This window comes from Plecotus auritus (assembly GCF_963455305.1).
Source record: "Plecotus auritus genome assembly, chromosome: 6".
Lineage (NCBI taxonomy): Eukaryota > Metazoa > Chordata > Mammalia > Chiroptera > Vespertilionidae > Plecotus > Plecotus auritus.
In genome coordinates this window covers 92,990,197-93,012,821 of record NC_137773.1, presented here as the reverse complement: position 1 = coordinate 93,012,821, position 22,625 = coordinate 92,990,197, and the positions used below count along the sequence as shown (strand labels likewise).

Here is a 22,625-nt window from a genome sequence, read left to right as displayed (position 1 = left end):
CCAACCCCAAGAAAACAGCTGGATGCCCTGGCCGGTTTGGCTCAGTGGATAGAGCCTCGGCCTGCATTCTGAAGGGTCCCGGGTTCAATTCTGGTCAAGGGCACATGCCCACATTGCTGGCTCAATCCCCAGTGGGGATCGTGCAGGAGGTGGTCGATCCATGATTCTCTCTCTTCATTGATGTTTCTCTCTCTCCCTCTCCCTTCCTCTCTGAAATCAATAAAAATATATTAAAAAAGAAAGAAAGAAAACAGCTGGAACAGAACACAATGGCCTGTCCAAGAAAGGGTGGTCCCTTTCCCTTCATTTATTTATTTATCACTAGAGGCCCATGCACGAAGTTCGTGCACAGTAGGGTCCTTAGGCCTGGCTGGTGATTAGGGCCAATTAGCGCCTTCCGACTGTATGCTGGGGCCTTCCTTCGTTCCGCGCCATCCCCTGGTGGTCAGCGCACATCATAGAGAGCGATCAAACTCCTGGTCTCCCAGTCAAACTCTGGAGGGGACACTTTGCATATTAGCATTTTATATATATATATTTATACCATATGGACTCGTGGGTATTTATTTATTTATTTATTTTTAATATATTTTATTGATATTTTTACAGAGAGGAAGGGAGAGGGATAGAGAGCTAGAAACATCGATGAGAGAGAAACACCGATCAGCTGCCTCCTGCACACCTCCCACTGGGGATGTGCCCGCAACCAAGGTACATGCCCCTGACCGGAATCGAACCCGGGACCCTTCAGTCTGCAGGCCGACGCTCTATCCACTGAGCCAAACCGGTTTCGGCTGGACTCGTGGGTATTTAATTCTTTGGATTAAAATTCGAATCAGATTCCATCATCTTCTACTAAAACTTTCCAGAAGCTTTCCTTTATATTTGAGTAAAATCCAAGTGCCTTGCTTACCTACAAGCCCCATACACTCTTTTTTTTTTTAAAATATAGTTTATTGATTTTTTACAGAGAGGAAGGGAGAAGGAAACATTGATGAGAGAGAAACATCGATCAGCTGCATCCTGTACCCTCCCCACTGGGGATGTGCCCGCAACCAAGGTACATGCCCTTGACTGGAATCGAACCTGGTATCCTTGAGTCCGCAGGCTGGCGCTCTATCCACTGAGCCAAACCGGTTAGGGCCCATACACTCTTTTTAAAAAAAATGTTTTGATTTTTAGAGAGGAAGGGAAAGATAGAAACACCAATGAGAGAGAAACATTATTGATCAGCTGCCTTTTGCACGTCCCCCACTGGGGATTGAGCTCACAACCCAGGCATGTGCCCTGACTGGGAATTGAACCAGTGACCTCTTGGTTTATGGGTCAACACTCAAACACTGAGCCATACCAGCTTGGTGCCCATACACTCTTTACCTGCTTCCTGGTCCTTGTCTGTTTTCCTTGTTCATTCCTGCTCTGGCCCAACTGGCCTTGTTGCAGTCTCTCAGTTATACCACCCTCACTCCCCTGAAACCATTGTCTTTGTTGGAATATTCTTTGTCCTCACCTTCACAGAGCCCCTCTCTGACTGCCCCAGGTAGCATTCTTCCTACCTGAAATAAGAAATTTATTTCCTTGTTTATCATCTGTCTTGTTCACTGCTGTATGCACTGCGTTTAGAACATAGTAGGTGCTCAATAAATATATTAGTTGAATGAATGAAAGCGAGGCTGGAAGAATAAGGAGAGTGAGATCCATTCACTTCCACTCTGATTATAGTCACAATAGCTAGCTTGCATCTGAGATATACATATGCCAGATAGTCAGCGGCACTACACTGTAAGTCTTGGTTTCATCATGTGTAAAATGAAGATGTAAGAGGACCAAAACTGTTGCAAAGATTAAATGAACATACATACAGATGATACTCAGCAGACATGCAACTATTATTAGTATCATGTGTAAAATGTACATAGAATTGTTGTGAGCTCAGAACAGTGTCTGGCACATGTAAAGGGCTATATAAGCGATTGATGCTATCATCACTATCATCATCATCACACCAAGCCGGGCCCTCATCTAAAAGATGCTTTAATCGAATCTCATTGTGGTTTTGACCCTGGGTGCTCGCCAGACCTCCCCGCTGACATCTCTGGGCTGGGGATTCAGGCCCTTCTGGACCACAGGCTCTTATCGCCCCGCCCACGGGCCTAAACCACCCGCGGTCTCCATAGAAACCCACCAGCCACGGAGGGGCGTGACGCCATCGAGACGGACAGGGGCCTCCGCCTATCGAGTCAAAGTCATCTCGGTGTGAGGCACAAACAGGACCTCTGACTGGTGCGTCCTTGCAGGAGGGCGGGAATACGTCGATAATCGCGGGAGCCGTACCGTACCTACCAATCAATGGCTGAGGTGGCTGTGATGGACAGACATAGAGGGAAGAGGCCCGGAGTTTGGGCTTTTACCCAACCAGAGGTCCACAATCTCGTGCAAAGGCCAATAAGGAGGCGGCGGGGGTGGGGCGAAGAGGCCGGTTGCTCCGGAAGTGGAGGGAGGGGATGAAAATGGCGCCCAGCTCGAAATCGGAGCGGAACAGCGGGGCCGGGAGTGGCGGTGGCGGCACCGGGGGCACCGGGGGGAAGCGGACAGTGGGGCGGCGGCGGGAGCACGTACTCAAGCAGCTGGAGCGAGTCAAGGTGAGGCCCAGAGTCTGGATTGAGCGCGCCTGAGGGTGCGGAAGAGGGACGAGGGAAGCGGAGGGAGGGCGTTTGCGGGGTGAGGGGTTGTGGGCGGAGTCCCGGGTAGGGGGCTCGGAGGGAGGGAGGGGGCGGCGCCCCGGGGAGAAGGCTTGGATGCGGGGGCTGTGTAGGGACTGGGATGGAGGCGTGGGAGGCGGGGCACCGGCGACGGAGCTTGGATGGAGGCGCCGCTGGAGGAATTAGGAGGAAGGGGGCGATCCAGGGTTAGACTCCTTTTTCAAAACCCTCCTACCGCGGTCCCTCCGGTATAGAGTCTTCGCGCCCCCTCGGCAGAGCCCTTGCTGCCTGCTTTGCGCTTCCTCCGCTCGGTGTTCCTCTCTCTGTTCTGTTCTGACCTCACGGAGCTGAGTGCTGCTGTACCTGCTGCCGCCTCCCCTGCTGAATGGGAGGTGGCTCCCTGGCGAGGGCCTGGTCTTCCCCCTCAGACTGGGGGCCACCTGAGCAGGGGTTTTTTCTCCGCCATCAGACTGTAAATTTCCAGGGAGCCAGGGTCTCTGCCCCATCAGTTTGGAGCTCTGGGAGGGCAGAGGGTTGTGAATCTGTGGTCAGGACAGCAGCAATGGGGTCAGGACTGTGTCGCGGTGGATAGGGAGTGTGCCTTGTCTGTTAGGCTGGGAGCTCCGTGAGGACGGCTGTGTCTCCTCCTTTTGACTGGAGCTCCCAGGGCAGGGACAGCCCCCGCCCTTAGCCTGGGAGCTCCCTGGGCTGGGCTGTGTCTCCGCCCTTAGCTTGGAAGCTCCCTGGATGGGTATCTGGGTATCGAGTCTTCCTTGTCGGCCTGGACCTTACTGACAGGGCTGTTCCATCAGACTAGGATCTCCTTGAGGGCTGGGCTGTTTCCCCCACCCGTCAGCAAGCTCCCCAGACAGCTGTCTCTTTCCCATTAGAGTGGACTTTCTTGAGGGCAGGACTATTTATCTCCTATCAGACTGGGTAGCAGGACCCAGGGTACCCAGATCACTTTGTACCCTTCCTTCCTTGATGAAGTTTTTGAGAGATGAAGGAGTGGGTTTAAAGGGTGGCTAAGTTAATTGAGAAGGGGAATCAGGAAGGAATTGGAAGGTCACTGGTCAGCCCCAGCCCCACCCTTTTATCTGCCTCAGTTGGTCCCCAGCCGAGGCCACAGCTGTCCCAAGGGGCCTGAGCACCCCATGTTTAGGCTAGTGGGTTGAGGACAGGTGAGTGCAGTTGGTCAAGCCCCCATGCCAGCCTTCTTAGCAGTTTTGGACACCCACAGCTCAGTGTGCCATGAGGTAGCCTTCAGGAAGGCAGCCAGGTGGCTGGCAGATGTGGGCAGGGGTGACTGGGGAACCTTCCTGGGGGAAAGGGGATGATGCCAGTGCTGTCCTCAGAGTCTGGGGCCTTGGCAAGAGGGACCCTGAGGCTGAAGAAGTGTGGGTCTGGGAGGGTGGCCCCGGTCCCTGGTGGAGAGGGTGGCTCAAGGGAAGTTCAGCTTATCTATCTCCCCGAGCCGATACCACCTTCCAGAGCTTGGACCACCCTCGGTTGTTATGGTTGGCAGGGTGTGGGCCTGCGTTCAGTGCTGCTCTACCTTGGGTGAGGGGCCTGGGGGACTGCAGGTGGCCTCTGTCCAATGGTGCCTCAAGAGTCCTGGCCGCCCCTTCCCCAGATCAGTGGGCAGCTCTCCCCTCGACTCTTCCGGAAGCTGCCACCCAGGGTCTGCGTCTCCCTTAAGAGCATCGTGGACGAGGACTTCCTCTATGCAGGGTGAGGCTAAGGCCGGGCAGGGGGGTGGCTGGGTGGGGTGACAGGCTGGCCCTGACCTGGCCCATCTGCCCTGTGCCCTGCCAGACATATCTTCCTGGGCTTTTCCAAGTGTGGCCGGTACGTCCTCTCCTACACCAGCAGCAGTGGAGACGACGACTTCTCCTTCTACATCTACCACCTGTACTGGTGGGAGTTCAACGTGCACAGCAAGCTCAAGCTGGTAGGGCCAGGCTTGGCGCACAGCAGCGTGACCCCACCAGGTCATGCCACCCCTCTGAGCCTCAGTTTCCTTCTTCAGAAAATGGAGATAGTGTGCTCATTGGGTCATGGTCAAGGCTCACGTTAGGTCAAACCACATGAAATTGCCGTTGTTAGAGTTGAAAATGAGTAAATAACGGTAATTTTATGAGGTTCAACTCAGCATGTACAGTCCATAGAACTCAGTGTCTACAGCTCAAGCCAGGTGGGATCCATTAGCTTTGTTATGACCAAGTGTGTTGCCACACTGGCTTTAGCCCTGACCTTGACTCCCCCAACCCCATCCCTACTCCAGGTGTGGTGTGTGCTGTTACCGCAGTTTATACATGAGCTCTGTGGGGTGGGTAGGGCTTGGAAGCTGGGACAGGGCTTCCTGGGCTCCATCCAGCCCTGGGCCCAGCCTTTCTGTTTCCCCCATTTGTGGACTGTCTCCCAAGCCTGTCCTCAGGAAGGCAGAGGGATGCAGGCTGGAGGCTGCTTGGGACTCCCTGGCCTGAGACACCACCAGAGGGGTGCTTCTGCCAGCCTCAATTCCAGCCCTGTGTGCTCTGGGTGGGCTCCTGTGGACCTCTGTCCGCCCCTTTGACCCTGCACTGACACAAACGTGCCACTCAGATCCGGCAGGTGCGGCTCTTCCAGGATGAGGAGATCTATAGTGACCTGTACCTGACTGTGTGTGAGTGGCCCAGTGATGCCTCCAAGGTCATCGTCTTTGGCTTCAAGTGAGACTCAAAGATGGGGAGGCTGAGGTTGGTTAGGGGAGGGCACATGGACCAGGCAGCTGAGACTGTGCTTGTCCCCAGCACCCGCTCAGCAAATGGGATGCTCATGAACATGATGATGATGAGTGACGAGAACCACCGAGACATCTACATCAGCACAGTGGCTGTGCCACCATCAGGCCACTGTGCCGCCTGCCGGGAAGCCAGCCGGGCCCATCCAGGTGAGGGACTTGGGGGCTTCAGAGCTCAGGCCACCTGCTTCCTTACTCCAGGGTGGCGACTGAGCCCATGGATATGTGTTACTGCAGGTGACCCAAGCGCGCAGTGCCTGCGACATGGCTTCATGCTGCACACCAAGTACCAGGTGGTGTACCCCTTCCCCACCTTCCAGCCCGCCTTTCAGCTCAAGAAGGACCAGGTGGTACTGCTCAACACCAGCTACTCCCTGGTGGCTTGTGCTGTCTCAGTCCACTCGGCAGGTAGGCCCCCAGGTGTGATGACAGTCACAGCATTTGCTGTAAGCCCTGTAAAGTGAGTCCTGTCACTACCTTAAGTGACAGGAAGAAACTGAGGCTCGGAGAAGTGCCTCATCCAAGGTCACACAGCCACAGAGTGGGAGTGCTAGGACCCAAACCCAGCCTCACCCCAGCATTGTAACAGTGGGGCTGGGATGTTCCCGTATCTGTGTCCACTACAGCCGCCGCCAGTAGAAACATGGAAGTGGCCCAGGTGACCAAGGAACTGATTGTAAAGTCACATTTGGGCCGGCCTGTGTGGCTCAGTGATTGAGTGTTGACTTCTGAACTAGGAGGTCACAGTTTGATTCCTAGTCAGGGCACATGCCCGGGTTGCCGGCTCGATCCCCAGTGTGGGGCGTGCAGGAGGCAGCCGATCAATGATTCTGTCTCATCATTGATGTTTCTATATTCCTTTCCTTTCCTCTCTGAAATTAATAAAAACATATTTTTTAAAAAAAGGAATGTCACATTTGGCCAGCAGCTATCATGCTGGACCACATAGTACTGCCTTCTCAAAAGGAGAAACGTTCATTCAAAATTGTAGGGAGTGGTGAGTGGACAGATGGCCCTCTTACATCTTTGGTAATCAGAAGTACCAGTGAAAATCAGAAGGTGATGTCTCTTGACAGAGTGGCAATCGTTAGAAAGCTGGGTAATGCCACTGGCTTCTGGCTAGTGGAGCCCTGGCAGCTTTCCACAGCACTCCCAGGGCTGCGTGGCAACAGAGTGTGACTAGGCCCAGCAGCCCTGTGCCTGGGCATATCCAAAGCTGTGGTGGTGGGAGCTGGGGTCACCTGGTGTCCATTCCTGGGGATGTGGAGGCAACAATAGGGTGGGTACGTCCCTTGGATCAGCAGACCCAGTGTGAGCTCCAGTATTCTGTCCAGGGAGCATGTCTCAAAAGTCATTTGCAAATGCAAAAGAAATACAAGCTCTATAACCGAATAACACACATAAATTAGAAATGTTTCAATTTTGCAAGAATGCAGTCAAATAAAAAGATGCCCACTATGTTCAAAGGGTCGCCTGGGGCAGGAGGCTGTGGGCATGAAGAGCGGACTAGGTGTCTAAAACAGCCCACGAGTGCGCTCTCCCTCATGCCTTTCCCGTCCTCCCTTCTCCCCCCCCAGCCACCCCCCCCCCCCACCGGCCCATTACCTTTGCCTTTCTCCTAAGCTCCAAAGGCCCTTGTTTCCTGAACCTATGCAACCCAGCTGGCTCACTTTACTACCTCTGGAACTTTCTAAATAAACTTTCTCTTAGCATTTGGAAAAAAAAAAATGAAACCCACAAACTAGCCAGGACCAGGGCATCTTGTGTCTGGGCCCATCAGAGGCCTCCCACCTGCCCTGGTCACCTGTGCCCATGTGGGCAAGGCCCTGCCCTTGTTAAGCTGCAATCCTCTATGAGCCTGTCCTGGGTGGGACCGATGCTCCCTGCCCTTACAGTGTGGGTCCTGTTAGGAAGGACCATGTCAGACAGGACTCACCCATGTGCACCAGTCAGGGGAGGGGCACTGTCACTGATGTGTAAACACTCATCTCGCCAGAGGAGGGTATTTTCACAGAGTTCTGACTTGGCTGTGTTCTAGTGGACCACGGTGCATTGATGGACTCGAATTATCTTGTGGTGTGGTCTTGGACAAGTTTCTCTGAACCGAGAACTATCCCACCCTCAACCCCCATTGCTGCTGGGGGCGTTCCAAAGGAGATGGTGCAGGCTGGGCACAGGGCCTGGCCTTGGTGCTGCTTAGTTCAGTGAGTGGTGGGGCTCTCGCTGCTGAGCCACCGTCCGGCTCACTGGGGAGGATGGAGTGCAGTAAACTCTCAAACTTACGTGGTTTTTAGAAAAATCTTCACCTGAGGATGTTTGTTTAGAAAAAGTATTTTTATTTATTTTGGAGAGAGAGGAAGGGGGTGGGGAAGGAGAAACATCGATCGTTTGCCCCAGGGAGTATCAAACCTAGGTATGTGCCCTGACCAGGAATCGAACCTGCCACCTTTTGGTCTATGGAACGATGCTCCAATCGACTGAGCTACCCTGCCAGGGTGTGGCTTTTTGTGTGTTTGTTTTAAAATTTTATTTTTAGAGCGAGGAAGGGAGAGGGAGAAAGAGATATTCAACGTAAGAGCGTTTGGCTGCCTCCTGCATGTGCCCCAACCCAGGACCAAATCCTCAACCTGGGTATGTGCCCTGACTGGGAATTGAACCAGCAACCTTTCCAAACCGAGCCACATGGGCCAGGGCTGTTTTCCTTTTATTTATTTATTTTTTATGTGGCTTTTATCTGCTGTCACCGTAGACTGTCAGCTCCCCAAAGGTAGGGATTTTTTCTGTCTTGTTCACTCTTGTCCTCAGTGTGTGGCATACCGTAGATGCTCAAGAATCATAGAATGAATGTGTTCCTGTGCATACATGTACAAGATGCCTTTTAACACTTTTCTGGGTGTTTCATACAGATCATATAGCATAGGCTTTTTTAGAACCTCCCAGGGTGGGGGAGAGGCCTGTACTTGAGCTTTTTTTTGGCATTGGCTCACCCCAACACCTACATCTCTTTTTATATTCCAGGCGATAGCAGCTTCTGCCAAATCCTGTATGACCATACCACCTACCCCCAGGCCCCTCCCAGCCCCCTTGGGCCCCAGAGCCCAGAGGTGCCCCTGGCCCTCCCCAGCCTCTGTCCCGAAGTGGCCCCAACCCGTCCCTCTGGGGTCTCTGAGCCCTCACCCGCCATCGCCAAAGCCAAGGAGTTTGTGGCCGACATCTTCCGCAGGGCCAAAGAGGCCAAGGGTGGGACCTCAGAGGAAGCGCAGCCACTCTCCTACACGGGGCCCTCCGGCAGCTGCTGCCGCCCATCCTCTGAGCCTGTAGCCCCAGGTGGAGAGGTAGCACCCCAGGACAGCCCCCCTGCAGTGGAGGAGCCAGCCCCTGAGCCTGGCTATGTCAACTACACGAAGCTGTATTACGTGCTGGGGTCCGGCGAAGGGACAGAGCCAGAGGATGGTGAGCAGGGAGTCCACCCAGCAGGCAAGGCCCCGGGCATGGGAGGCTGGTCTGGAGTGGGCCTCAGGCCTCTCACCACCCCTACTCCCTCTTCCTGCCCCTTCAGAGTTCGAAGATGACAAGATCTCCCTGCCTTTTGTGGTGACCGATCTGCGTGGCCGAAGTCTGAGGCCCATGCGGGAGCGGGCTTCTGTACAGGTAGGTGCTGGCAGCAGACAGAACAAGAGGCAGCCCCAGGGAGCCTGCAAGGGTAGTACTGGGCACAGTCCTCCCTCTACCCCTCCACCCACTGCCCCAGGGTCAGTACCTGACAGTGGAGCAGCTCACGCTGGACTTTGAGTATGTCATCAATGAAGTCATCCGCCATGATGCCACCTGGGGCCACCAGTTCTGTTCCTTCAGCGACTATGACATCGTCATCCTGGAGGTGGGCCCAGGAGTGGGACAAAGCGGGTTCTGGACCTCTCTGCTCTGATGGTCATCCTCAATAACTGTCACCATCCACCCCTCGTCCCCCAGGTCTGTCCTGAAACCAACCAGGTCCTGATCAACATTGGCCTGCTGCTCCTGGCATTCCCATCCCCAACTGAGGAAGGCCAGCTCCGGTGAGTGGGCAGGGGCCACACTGAGACCCTTCCGTGTAGGAGAGTGGGGATGTAAGAAGACTCCCCCTTCCCCCCAAACCTGGGTCAGGTACTCTGTTACTGCTCCAAAGACAAAGCCCCTTGAGGCAGCCTGGGTCCTAGTTCATGGATGTGGTGGTCCCACCCCTTTCTCCTCTGTTTTCTACCCACCTGCAGACCAAAGACCTATCATACCAGCCTCAAGGTGGCATGGGACCTCAACACCGGCATCTTTGTGACAGTCAGTGTGGGCGATCTCACAGAAGTCAAAGGGCAGACCAGGTAAGGCTGGGCTGAGGCCAGGGCCAGGGGTGGGTGCCAGAGTGATGAGACCCCTCACCCTTTCGCCCTCAGCGGCAGTGTCTGGAGCTCATACCGCAAGAGTTGTGTGGACATGGTCATGAAGTGGCTGGTGCCTGAGAGCAGCGGCCGCTACGTCAACAGGATGACTAATGAGGCACTGCACAAAGGTGGGCCCTAGGACCCGATGACAGTAGGACAGGGGTTGTTAGCCCAGTGCCAGGCAGGCCTGGAGGAGACACCAACTCCTGTGTTGCTGAATGGACGAGCACGGTGGCTGTGCTAGGGGATGGCGCAGAAGAGGGGTGAGGGGAGGGCAGCCTAGCCAGGCATGCCTGGGGGCCAGCTCAGAGAGGGCATGACAGGTGTGGCACTGGAGACCTCTAGCCAGTTGCTTATTTATTGGGTGGTTGCAGGCAGGAGGCAGAGATAACACAGCAGGGTCCCTGCCTTCCAGAACCTTCTAGGCCCAAATCAGGTCTGGGAAAGAGAGGGACTCATCTTACAGCAGGGCCTTCAGAGACTCCATGGTCTGTCCCAACCCTTCCCCACAGGGTGCTCACTGAAGGTTCTGGCAGACAGCGAGCGATATACATGGATTGTGCTGTGAGGGTCTGGCCGGCCTGGACACTGACTCCAACTACCTCCGCGGCCTGGGAGCTGGCCGCCTTCCTGGCAGCCTCTTCTTGGTTGGCTGGCCGCCCAACGACCGCCACTAGTGTTAGGCTGTGGGAAGGGGGCTGGGCGGGGCAGCCCCTGGTGGCCTGAGAGTCTGGATGCTTCTTATTTATGCCTATTTAAGTTGGGAAGGGGCAGAGGGAGGGAGTCCCCTGTCCCACCAGCCTCGAGTGCCTGCCTTTATCCTGCACGGGGCATGGGTCTTTGCTCCTTGTGTATTTTCCCCCTTCCCAGATTACAGGTGTGGACATTGCCCCCCTGGGAAGCTGAATAGACCCTGATTCTTGCCTCCAGCCTCTCCCACCTGAGGTGGCCAACATCGTGGTCCTCCTCCTCCACCCCCCCCCCCCATTATTCCTCTTCATGTAATAAATGTTTTATTTCTGAACGTCACTGAGTTCCCTTTACTGAGATCAGGGCAGCTGGAGCCCCAAGGTCCTCATCCCAGCCCCCTGCAAGGCCCTCAAGTCAGCAGTAGCCAAATATCACAGCGGAATTTATTGTTTTAAGAAAGACTACAAAAAGGTAGAAAACGCTTGGCACACTAGACTACCACACTTTCACTGCTGGGAGGGGAGGCCAGAGGGCATGGAGGGGAGTGGGCGGCCACCCCAAAAGCTTGCAGCACTGCGGAGCACACAAAATAGTGATTTTTATACAATAGGTCAAGTTTTTTTTCTTTTTTTGTGTGTGATTTTTGCCATAAACATCTATCTCACAGGTTGAAAACACTGAGAAAACCGAACAGATAAGGCCATGATGGTTGGAAAAAAACCCAAGTTACCGACTCCGCTTGGGCGGCACTCACAAATCGCACAATAGTCATGTGGGGGGCGGGCGCACGGCAGGGAGAAGCACGGAGGTTCCATTACAAACCAGCCAGCGGTGGGATTGGTGGGGGAAATGAGGGGTGGTGGTCTTGGATCTGAGCGAGTGGAGCCCAGGCCTTGAGGGCAGGCTACTTCTGGGCCCTGCTGCCGGCAGCAGGCCCCTCTAGGCTCCCAGGCCCCTCTAGGCTCCGGCACCAGGCCCAGCCCACTGCTCTTTGGAAGCTGGGGGCAGTGCCCCTGCAGCCTTCCCTAGAGCCAGGCTGCCTTCCCCAGAGCTAGGCCGGGCAGTGACCCCCTCTAGGGCTGTTGGGCAAGGGAGAACCCAGCTCTGGAGAAGATGCGACACCCACGGCTTTAATTGCACTTATACCAAGGAGGAGGGAGCGGTGGGGTTGCTGGGGAAGGGGTCCCGGGGCTGCTGCTGACAGTGGGGGGATCCCTAGGTGATGCCCACTTGTGCCCACCCGGGGCTCAGGGCTGGGCCCAGGACAGGCTGTGCAAAGCCAGCAAGCTGAATAAGTTAACAAGGGAGGGGGCCTGCCTGCCTGCCCCCTGAGGGGTGGGGGAGAGGCTGCTGCCTTCCGGGTCAAGGGGCCAGGCTGCTGCCCCAAAGGGCACCTGGGCACAGCGGCGGGTTCCTTAAGGCACGTCTTTTGTGTCAGTTTGCAGCTGTGGCTTTACCCGGCCCTGTGATTGTGCCGGTCCTGTCAGGGGTAAGGACCCCCTTGACTTCCCTGTCTGGGAGGCCCCCTCCCCACCCTGGCAGAGGCTGGAGTGGGGACAGCGAAGCCACAGGAGCTGTGAGGGACCCTGGAGTGGAGGGGTGGAGGGGGCGGGCGGGCGGGACAGGGGAGGCTGCGGGCTTAGCTGGAAGGCAGCGCCTGCACGAAGAGGCCGCGTGTGTCTGTCCGAGCAAGCTTGGTTGGAGGCTCCAGAGCCTCAGGGCCCAGCGCAGGAGAGGGAGACTCGCTGCCCGCAGCCAGCGAGATGTCCTGTGGCAGCTCATCCTCACTCTCCTCCTCCTCTTCCTCCTCCTCGTCTGGGAAACACGGACCAGAACCACTCAATGCAGGGTGCTGCGTCCCCAGCCCCCTGCTGCAGGTGCCTCCTTCACCCGAGCCTGCGCCCTGCCCCATCCCAGACATGGGCCCTGGGCAGGGACAAGCCTCGCCTACCTTTGTCTGGGTCTAGGGGGTTCAGCGAGGTGGCCAGGTTGGCGAACTGGAAGGAGGGGAGAGGAGAAAAGGTGAGGGTCCGGCCAAGGGGTGCCCCACCCGCACCCTCAGCGCTCCCTGCGCACCTCGCCCATGACAGCGATGGGGGTCTCTCCCTTGGCCTGAGCCACTCGGTGCTCGATCAGGTAGTACATGTATTCATCGTAGAGCAACCGGATGAGGTGGAAGGAGCCGAAGCTGGCCGCGCTGCGCAGGGTCAGGTCCCTAATCACCATGGAGCTGGGGCAGTAGCGGGGAGGAGGCGTGAGGCCGGTTTCGCCCCTCTGCCCCTTGTCCCCACATCCCCGCTGCAGGATCCAGCAAGCCCAGCTACCCTGGCCCCGGCCCCCCCCCCCCCCCCCGCACAGGCTTCTGTGGGGTGTGCACCAGTAAGAGTGGAAGGCCCTAGCTCCCCCCCCCAAAAAAAAAGAGACATCTGCCTTCATAAAAGACCACCTAAGCCCCCTTTGGCCCCGCCCCGCCGATGCGCACCTGTAGAAGGACCACTTGAGGAGGAAGAGCTTGGCGGCCTTGGGAAAGCCGGTGCTGCCCTGGTAGGGCTTGAGCACCTGACTCACGACGCCATCCAGCCAGGCCGCCCACTGCTCCAATGAGTTCTGCTGCTGCAGCGTCACCTTGAAGTCCTGCTCCAGCCGCTGCACTACTCGGTCCTCGCAGCGGCACACCCACGAGGCCTGCTCCTGGGCACAGTGGGAGGGCGTCCCCCGACTCAGTCGCCAATCCAGGCTCACCCAGTCTAGCTTTACTCTCACCTGTCCTGCCCTGCGCTCACCTGCACGTTGGCGAAGTCCACTCGGTTGAGGTCGCTCAGCATCTGATTAATCTGCGCCGTGTTCTGCAGCACAGCGCGTGCCGCCTGCGCCAAGTGGTTAAGTGATGTGTACCGCCGCAGCGTCTGCGCAAAGGCGCCAGCAGCTGCCACCTGGGGGCGAGGCGGGGGTGTTGTGGCTTCCAGAACCCACACTCACTGCAACCTCTCTGAGCCCCTTTTTTTTCTCCTAAGTAGGATGGGGGTATACCTCATTGCTTTTGTTGGGAGATCAAGAGGTTGGAAATTTCAAATTTTGGGTATCCACCTACCCAAAGCATGGGTCCAAAAAAAAAATAAAAAAATCAATGGTTTATGTCTGACCACCACCATTATTATTATGAAAGGACACAACAGAAAATCTGAGTGCACTGCCCAGAAATGGCATTGCTTCAATAAATTTTTATTCTATTATGTTTTTACTATTCCACTGAATGTCGGCTCCAAAGGTGGAGTTTTGTTCATCTTGGTCACTGTTGTGCTGCCAGCACGAAGAACCACGCTGGGCATACAGTAGGCACGTAACAAATGTGTGTTTAATGAATGAATACATGGGTCTTGCCAGTTCTGAAAGGCTTCCCTCTGGATCCAGCTTCTACTCTCGCCCCACAGGCCCTCAGCCCTGCCCTGTGTCCAGCGTATCCAGGGGTGGTTCTTTCGATATCAGTTTTGTTTAGCTGTCTTGTTAGCATTTTACGAACGAAAAAAAAACCCCGTTTTTTCTTTTTTGCCCAAGAGCAAGCACATACCATCTAATTCCTCACATCTAAGTAGTTAGTGAACATGTAGCATTGATAAAGAGGGCTATTGTTCTGTTTCCTTATCAGTGTAACTCCTTTTTTTTAAAAAAAGATTTTATCTATTTCTGAATACTTAAAGCACTTTCTCTTGAGGTTGTCTGAAGAAAACGACTTCAAGTTTGCAGTTTTTTTGTTTTTGTTTTTTTAACTCCTCACAGGAGGACATGCTCAATGATTTTAGAGAGAGGGTAAGAGAGAGAGAAAGATAGATGTGAGAGAGAAACATCCATCAGTTGCCTCCTGAATGCACCCAGACCGGGAATCTAACCTACAACCTTTCTGTATATAGGATGACACTCTCACCAACTAAGCCACACTGGCCAGGGCTGCAGTTGGTTGTTAAGATTCTGCGTTGTGAGGCATTGTTCCAGAAATGGGTAACTGAGGAAGCTAGTTTGTAAAGACAACACCCAAAGCTCACTCCCAGGGGAAAGGCATGGGGATAAATCTTATTGCCTTTTTGGGCAGAGGTACTGAGACCCAGCACTGAGCCCCCAGACCTCGGCCCTGCAGCTGGGAGGAAGAAGCTAGGCTGAACCCAGGCTGGCTCCTCTCACCCTCACCTTCACCCGCAGCATCTCCTCAGGGATGTTCACCATGGCATGAGTGAGCCAGCTTTCCAGGCTCTTGGCAAAGTTCCGGATTGCTTGGGTCAAGGCACCTGTGGGTGGCAGTGGGAGTTGATGAGGACTGAGGGGTGGGGGACGGGGAGTGGGGTTGAGGGGGCAGCAGCAATGCACTCACTGGGGATGGGCCGCAGCACGTCAGGGATAAGGATTTCCACCAGGCCCTGGTATAGCACATTGTCACAGTGCTTGGTCCACTGCAGCACTGGCTCGAACTTGGACAGCAGCACCAAGCTGGCCTTGGGCAGCCGCTTCTCAGCCTCGTCGTGCCTGCAGACACACCGTCTTGGGTCAGGCAGGTGCTCCCTGACTCTAACCCTTAAGGTCAGGCTAACATAGACTCAGTGCCCCCAGAATGCGATGGGGTCTTATAGTTTGCATACTGGGACACAGGCACCCACCTACCCACTGCAGGGAAGAAATGATTCAGTGGGGCACCTCATCCCATGCACTCAGTATCAGACCTATACACTCTCTGGAAGGGGGTAAGAAGGCCATGTTTACCTCACCAACTGCAGGAGCCAGGCAGGCACCCCCATTCCTGCATGATGCCTGAGGTCCAGCCACCCAGCCCTGGTACTGACTCACAAAGTCCTCCCCCTCCCTCCCCTCCTCCCCGCTCTCTCCCAGGGACTCACACAGCCAGTGGTGGTGCCTCACTGGGCTGGTTGAGGTTGTACCTCCAGAAGGTTTTCCACAGCGTCTCCACCAGGGTGAACTGCAGGTTCACCATGACATCAACGATGGCCTATTGGGGAGGCCGGACATTCAGGGTCATTGGTGGACAGCGTGGCCCTCCCTCACCCCACCTACCTGCCAGGCGCCCTACCTCACAGTGTTCCCGGTATAGGACCTGGAAGGCCTTGATGTCCCCAGGCCCGATGCCCTCGGGCAGCACTTTGCCCTGGATGTCCAGCTCTGAGAAGTCAGGGAGGCTCCTCGAGGCATCTGGGGGCAGGAAGGGACACCATGAGGTCCTTTGTCCCCTACCTGCCTGTCTCCTTGGAGCCTCATCCTGGGATCTGATTAAGTGGTTACCACTTTCCTACCAAGCAGGAGTCCCCCTTGTGCAGTGGGGGATGACAAGGCTCAGGAGGGCAAGTGAACCATCTGGGACCACAAACCCTGACCCAGGCCCCGGTCCATAGGCCAGGGGGCTCTCACCCAGGAACTGCTGGTACTGCTGGACCTGGGCGCTGATGTCTGACAGCCCGGTGGCCTGCTGTGGCCCCACGGCCACACCGTTGGTCATGCCCTCCATCTTCTGGATGGGCTTGAGCCTGGGGGAGAAGGGGTGGGCGGGGCAATTGGGTGGGGGTCAGCCAGAACACCCTTTTTCACCCATCAGTGCAGGGTCCAGCTTGCCCTCCTACCTCTGCTTTTGTGAGAAGGGCTGGCCTCGCATAGCCATGTGCTGTTGATCCTCCATCAGCCGCAGCAGAGGCGAGCTGGCCTTGATGCGCAGGCCATAGTAGTGGTACTTGGAGTTGCCCCTGAGAGTGAGGTGGAAGGTGAGGGCTGGGCTGGGGAGGCCACTAGTCATCCACCGGGAGCTTCACATCATACCCGCTTGGGGGCCAAAGAGAGCCCAGAGTGGGGGGAGACATTCCACAGCAAAGACTTGTTGATCACTAGTCATAAGAACATGCTAGGTGCTGTTCTGAGCTCTGAGCACATACAAATCCACATGCTCCTCATCCCGACCCTATGGAGATTGCTTGGACAGATGAGGAAATGGAGGCATAGAGAAATGCAGCACTTTGCTCAAGGTTATGAGGTGATGCTGAAGCTGAGAACTGGAACCGAGATGCATGCATAGGCACGGGGGTTGCAAAAGAGAGGCAGGGAAGGGTGGGTTCGTGGAATGGCTCCCTGTTCCTTCCTGTGAGAATTCACTGACTCGAGCCTTGATTAAGCACTGACTGTGTGCAGCCCCTGCACTGGCAAGATGTATGCATTTCAACATCGGAAGACAGATAAGAAACAAGGGAAGTAATATAAAAGGCATGTTGGACAATGGGAAGTACTAAGGAGAAAAAGTAAGCAGGGAAGGGTGAAGGGTAGGAGTGTCAGAGGTAGGGAAAGGCTGCAGTGGGGACCAAAGGTTGTTTGAGTAGAGGTAGGGAAAAGCACACAAGGCAGAAGGCACAGCTGGTGCAAAGGCCCTGGGGTGGAAAGCTGTACAGAGGCCAGTGGGGCTGGAGGGGAGTGAGCAAGGGCATGAGAGAGGTAACGGAGGCCCTAGATAACTTGGAGTGGGGTGGTCCTTGTGGCTATCAGGGGCAGGTGGCCCCACCTGGTGCCCAGACGGCGGGTGCGCAAGCCCATGAAGACAGAGCGGATGAGTTTGCCAAAGGAGGCAGCATTGACGGGCTCCAGCTTCTGCTCCTGGCAGTGCAGTAGGTAGTGGCAGTAGAGGGTGCTCCGTGGCAGACTCACTCCCTCGGCCGTCTCGTAGTTGTCCAGGAGCCACTGGACCTGGGGCCAGGTGGAGATGGAAAAGTGCTAATTGTTACAGTATCATCCCTTTATCCATGGTTTTGCTTTTTGCAGTTTCAGCTACCCCAGGTTAACCACAGTCCAAAAATATTCAGTTTCCTCAGCCATCAACACTGTCTGCTCCTGACATCCAACCATTGATAATGTCATGGCTCAATGATCCAGGATCACTGAAGTGACATGTCACAAAGTCAGCAGTAGCCTAAGACACTATGTCACATATGTCATTCACTTCACTTCATCTCATCATGTAGGCACTGTATCAGCTCTCATCATCACAAGAAGAATGAGTACAGTACAATAAGATATTTTGAGAGAGACCATATTCACATAACTTTTATTACAATATCCTATATAATAATCCTATATAATAAAAGGGTAATATGCAAATTGTCCCCTCGACTGGGAGTTTGACTGATGTTCAACCAGGGGGCGGGGCCAGCCTGCCAACCACTCAGGGCCCCTCTCCCCAGCTGGCCCCACCCCTGATCGCCCCGCCCCCCACATCAGGGCAGGCACCAGATCCCACCTGTGCACAAATTCATACACCGGGCCTCTAGTATTGTTATAATTATTCTATTTTATTATACGTCATTGTTGTTAATCTCTGACTGTGCCTAATTTATAAATTAAACTTTATCATAGGTATATATATATATATATATATATATATATATATGTAGGAATAAACACAGTATATGTAGGGTTCAGGCATCCACTGGGATCTTGGAACAAACCCCACATGGATAAATCAGGACTGTAGTACTCATTGTTTAGTGCTCTCTGTACCTATTTCCAATTGTGAACCTGACAACCACGATGTAGGGCATATCCTATCACAATGACCCATGGCAACTCTCTAGAACCACATTGTCTAATATAGTCACTGTCAGCTACATATAGCTATTTAAATACAAATTTAATTTATGCTAAGTGGAAAAAGTAATGTCAAAAGGTCACAAGCAGTAAGATTCCATTCATAGACATTCTCAAAATGACAATACAGATATGGGGAACAGATCCGTGGTTGCAGAGGGTTAGGGATGTTGGGAGGGAGGAGGGCGGGATGACTAGGAAGGGTTAGCATGAGGGAGACCTTTGTGGTGCTGAAACAGTTCTGCATCTTGATTGTGGTTTCCCAAATCTACACACACAGCAGCAGACACCCACACTACAGCAATGCTAGCTGCCTCATTGGATACTGTACTGCAGTTATGTCAAATGTAACTAGCAGGGGTAACCTGGGGAAGGGCACATGGGATCTCTCTACTATTTTTACAGTTTCCTGTGACTCTAAAATTGTATCAAAATAGTTTAAAGAAAGCAACTCAACTCAGTTCCTTGGTGACCCCCGCCAAATTTCAAACACTTAATAGCCACATGTGGCCAGAGGCCTCTGTATTGAGCATTTATATCACCAGAGAACCTTCTATTGGACAGCACTCTTCTAGTGCAGCATGTCGGCAAACTGTGGGCGAGGACCCATTAGGGCATCATTAAGTCAGTTAGTGGGTCACACCAGCATTAAGGAAAACTGGACTAGCCCTGGCTGGGTAGCTCAGCTGGTTAGAACATTGTCCCAATACATCAAGGTTGCATGTTCGATCCCCAGTCAGGACACACACAAGAAAAAAACAATGAGTGCATAAATACGTGGAACAAATTGATGTTTCTCTCTCTTTCCCTTCCTCTCTCTCTCTCTCTCTCTGAAATCAATAAATTAAAAAAAAAAATTTTTTTTTTTTTTTTAAAAACTAGACTACGCCTTGACCAGTTTGGCTCAGTGGATAGAGTGTCGGCCTGCGGACTCAAGGGTCCCGGGTTTGATTCCGGTCAAGGGCAAGTACCTTGGATGTGGGCACATCCCCAGTGTGGGGTGTGCAGGAGGCAGCTGATTGATGTTTCTCTCTCATCAATGTTTCTAATCTTTCCCCCTCTTCCTTCCTCTCTGTAAAAAAAAAAATCAATAAAATATATTAAAAAAAACAAAACTAGACTAGAAGTCAGGGTATGTAAAGGAGGTCCCTACCTTCTGAGAAAGTGTCCAGCTGATTTATGTGGTCCACAATGGGTCACCATGAAAGTGGACAGTAGTTAAAAAAGTGGGGAAGCCCTTGGTTGGGGTGGCTCAGTGATTAGAGTGTTGGCCCTCACACCAGAGTCACGAGTTCAATTCCTGGTCAAGGGCATATACCTGGGTTGCAGGTTTGATCCCCGGTTGGGGAGTATATGGGAGGCAACCAATTGATGTTTCTCTCTCACACTGATGTTTCTCTCTCTCTCCCCGCCTCTCCTTCCTTTCCACTCTCTCTAAAAAATGAATGGAAAAAATATCCTCAGGTGAGGTTTAACAACAAAAACTGGGGAAGACATCACTCCAGACCCCCGTGCTCTGTGAGGGCAGGGGCCACCACCCATAATTACCAGGCCCTGACCTACCCATGGTAACAGAGCTGATGGGGGGCCCATTTGGGGTTGGGATCCAGGGCTTCCCAAGTGATTGCATACAACCATCTCCTGGCAGAGGGAGGTTATCTCAATGCCTTCCAGATGAACAAAGAACCTTGCTCGGGCAGCTCCCCTCATGATGGTGCTTGCCTCTCCCTCTCCTTGCTATCTATCTGCTATTATCAATTATAATCAGAATGACACTTCTTGAGGTACCACTCTAAGAGCTTCATGCATATTAGTTGAGGCTCAGAGGTACTGAATAACTTGTCTAAGGCCAAACAGTGATAATTCAATCCCAGGCCATCTTCATCTGAGCACTATGGTGCTAGGTTACATAGGTGTCTGCAGGGGTCTCACCACCTGCCTCCTCAGGGGCCAGGGTTGGTACTTACAGTGGCTGGTGAGGCACGGGTGGTATGGGAGTAGGACTGGCTGGCACTGCCCAGCATGTAGCCACCTTGGATCACGTAGGTGCCTGCTCCGCTGCTGCTGCCGCCGCTGCTGCCTCCACCACTGCCCCCACCACCGGCTCCATTGCCACCACTGCCACCGTTGCTGCTGTTGCTGGCCCCGCCCCCGCTGCTGGTGGGGCTGGCGACAACCTGGCTGCCAGACACGTACATGGGCACAGAGCCACTGCTGGCCACTGCCTGGGAGGTGGCAGGCGTGCTGACCTGGGCAGCCGTGCCTGCAGCCTCATAGTAGCTGGTGCCTGCTGTTTGTGTGTACAGCGGTGTCTCGGGGTAGGGGTAAGTGCTGGAACGTCTGAGAACGAAGCAGAAGGAGGGGAGTCAGGGGCAAGAGCTGGGGAACGAGGGGCATGAAGGAGGGAGTTCCTATAGGTGTGGGCTTCCAGGATTGGAGCAAGAAGCCACAGCCTAAGTGTCAGATCAGGCACCACCCCAAGTACTTAATGGGCAAATTTTCATTGAATCCACATGGGAGTCACCAGCTCACATGTGAGTAAGCTAAAACAAAAGGGCTACGTGCCCAGCGGGTGGTTTGGATGGGAGGGCCATCCCGTCCTGTACACCAAAAGGTTGTGAGTTCAATTCCCGGTCAGGGCACATACCTAGATTGCAGGTTCGATCCCTGGTTGGGGAGTGTATGGGAGGCAACTGATCGATATTTCACTTTCACATTGATGTTTTTCTCTTTCCCTTCCTCTCTCTCTCTAAAACAAATCAATAGAAAAAATATCCTCGGGTGAGGATAAAACAAACAAACAACTGCCTCCCAAAGATTAATTCTTAAAAAAGGTCTAGTTAACTTGCAACAGGCCACATACTTCACTCAATCAAGAAAAAATTTATTGAGCACTTACTGTACGCTGGTACGGTACTGTACTAGGCACTGCGGACCCACAGTGTGTGAGACAAAAAAAGGCCCCACCTAGGGGAGTTAATGTTCTAGTGGGGGAGCCAGAAAAGAAGCCTAATGCAAAGGTAAATTGAGGGCACTGTAGAAGGTGGTACATGCCCCGGAGGAGAACAAGACGGGAAGGGGGTGCTGAACAAAGGAAGGCTGGCTCTACTTCTAAATCCAGTGGCCACCCTGAGTGCAGATACATTTTTTTTGGATCCAGTAACCTATTCTGCTCTGGAGAGTTCTCCTCCAGCTATCCTAGGACCTGCCTCAGATGATGCTGGCTCAAGGGGGTGGAGAGGGGTTGGGTGGGGGCACCTCTCTCACTGTCTCACTAGACATCATTGGACATAGTTTTCATTTTTGAGCCCTCTCAACATATTAGTGATTAAAAATAACATTAAATTTTACAAATCCAGAAAGATAGGAAGGCCAGAACGGGATGGCCTGGCTTAGAAGGTGCTATTGGAGCCATCTCATGAAGGAAGCAGGAGAGGAAGCCTTGCTACTCTCTTGCTACAATTTGCAAGGCTGCAAATTGTAGCAAGAGAGTAAAAATGACTGGGTTTATCTTCAGTGGGCTGTTAAGTAAAAGGTGATGGAATCCTACATAGAGGTGAGAGGAGGAGGGTGGAGGAGGAAGCTCTCATGATCCTGCCAAAGGACAAGTTTCATAACATTCCATTAGGTGAACAAAAGAGGGAATGGTGCAGATGGTATGTTGGTAAGAGAGGAGAGATTAAGCTGAATTTCTTATCTACGTCTGCCATCTGTATGCCATCCATAGGGGCTCCTGGGGGCAGCCAGGAGAGGGAGTTGGTGGGTCCAAGAGTGGTGAGAGATTGACCACTGGAGGTGAGTGGCCCTGCCCATTAGACACCTGGATGTAGATCTTGATCAAATGCCCAGGTCCACATCTACCAAATGAGTGGTGACCTGAGCTGGTACTAGCAAGTGTTCACACATTCCAGTGGCAGGGACCACAGCCAGCTCCAGTCCAGTTCCCCACATGCATCACTTATTCCAAAAAAATATTGCATCTACTTGTTGAATGACTGACTGAGTGAATGTGTGCATCTCTGGTATTGGTCTGGACAGGGACAGAGGCACAGAGGCTGTGGCTTTTACTAGGGCAGGGATCAAGACCCATTAAGAGCTGGGAATCCAGTAATGAGCCACTGTGAGGACGAGACAGAAAATTCAGTGCCCTAAGAACTTCATATAGCAAAAAAACGTGATGGTTAAATGGACCACATGGTATCACACATACTGTAATCACAGAGGGAAGAATTCAAACAGAAGCAGGGGACAGACACTACCAAGGGAAGCAGATGAAGCAACCCTGCGATCTCAGGCCTGGGCTCATGGCTCAGCTCTGATTCTCATATCCTAGTGGCCCTTGGGGCCTGTCTCCTCTCTACAATGTCCCCCCTGTGGTCCCTGACAGCACTGGTTAAATGCACAGCTAGGAGG

At 53.6% G+C, this 22,625-nt stretch overlaps 2 protein-coding genes across 4 annotated transcripts in view; one reads left to right on the top strand and one right to left on the bottom strand.

Moving 5' to 3' along the window:
• Positions 1–2,487: 2,487 nt before the first annotated feature.
• DCAF15 (DDB1 and CUL4 associated factor 15) lies at positions 2,488–10,931 on the top strand. Its single transcript, XM_080671870.1, has 13 exons — positions 2,488–2,642; positions 4,336–4,433; positions 4,518–4,653; positions 5,307–5,413; positions 5,495–5,634; positions 5,722–5,892; positions 8,503–8,937; positions 9,044–9,135; positions 9,236–9,364; positions 9,457–9,542; positions 9,738–9,842; positions 9,915–10,030; positions 10,415–10,931. The coding sequence occupies exons 1-13, from the start codon at positions 2,505–2,507 to the stop codon at positions 10,468–10,470; spliced, it is 1,809 nt and encodes a 602-aa protein (XP_080527996.1). The 5' UTR covers positions 2,488–2,504; the 3' UTR covers positions 10,471–10,931.
• The window catches only part of RFX1 (regulatory factor X1), a 35,652-nt gene continuing 22,279 nt past the window's right edge, over positions 9,253–22,625 (bottom strand). For 2 of the 3 annotated variants that reach the window (XM_080671867.1, XM_080671868.1), the window contains exons 9-21: positions 20,180–20,552; positions 17,134–17,315; positions 16,211–16,330; positions 16,002–16,117; positions 15,667–15,785; positions 15,476–15,585; positions 14,956–15,107; positions 14,775–14,872; positions 13,376–13,525; positions 13,075–13,283; positions 12,669–12,822; positions 12,544–12,589; positions 11,015–12,407 (exon numbers count right to left, since the gene is read on the bottom strand). In XM_080671867.1, coding sequence (XP_080527993.1) covers positions 12,232–12,407; positions 12,544–12,589; positions 12,669–12,822; positions 13,075–13,283; positions 13,376–13,525; positions 14,775–14,872; positions 14,956–15,107; positions 15,476–15,585; positions 15,667–15,785; positions 16,002–16,117; positions 16,211–16,330; positions 17,134–17,315; positions 20,180–20,552 — 2,005 coding nt within the window. In that variant the 3' untranslated portion in view covers positions 11,015–12,231. Of the gene's footprint in view, positions 9,359–11,014; positions 12,408–12,543; positions 12,590–12,668; positions 12,823–13,074; positions 13,284–13,375; positions 13,526–14,774; positions 14,873–14,955; positions 15,108–15,475; positions 15,586–15,666; positions 15,786–16,001; positions 16,118–16,210; positions 16,331–17,133; positions 17,316–20,179; positions 20,553–22,625 lie in introns of those variants that run through there. The other variant, XM_080671869.1, reaches the window with a different exon arrangement.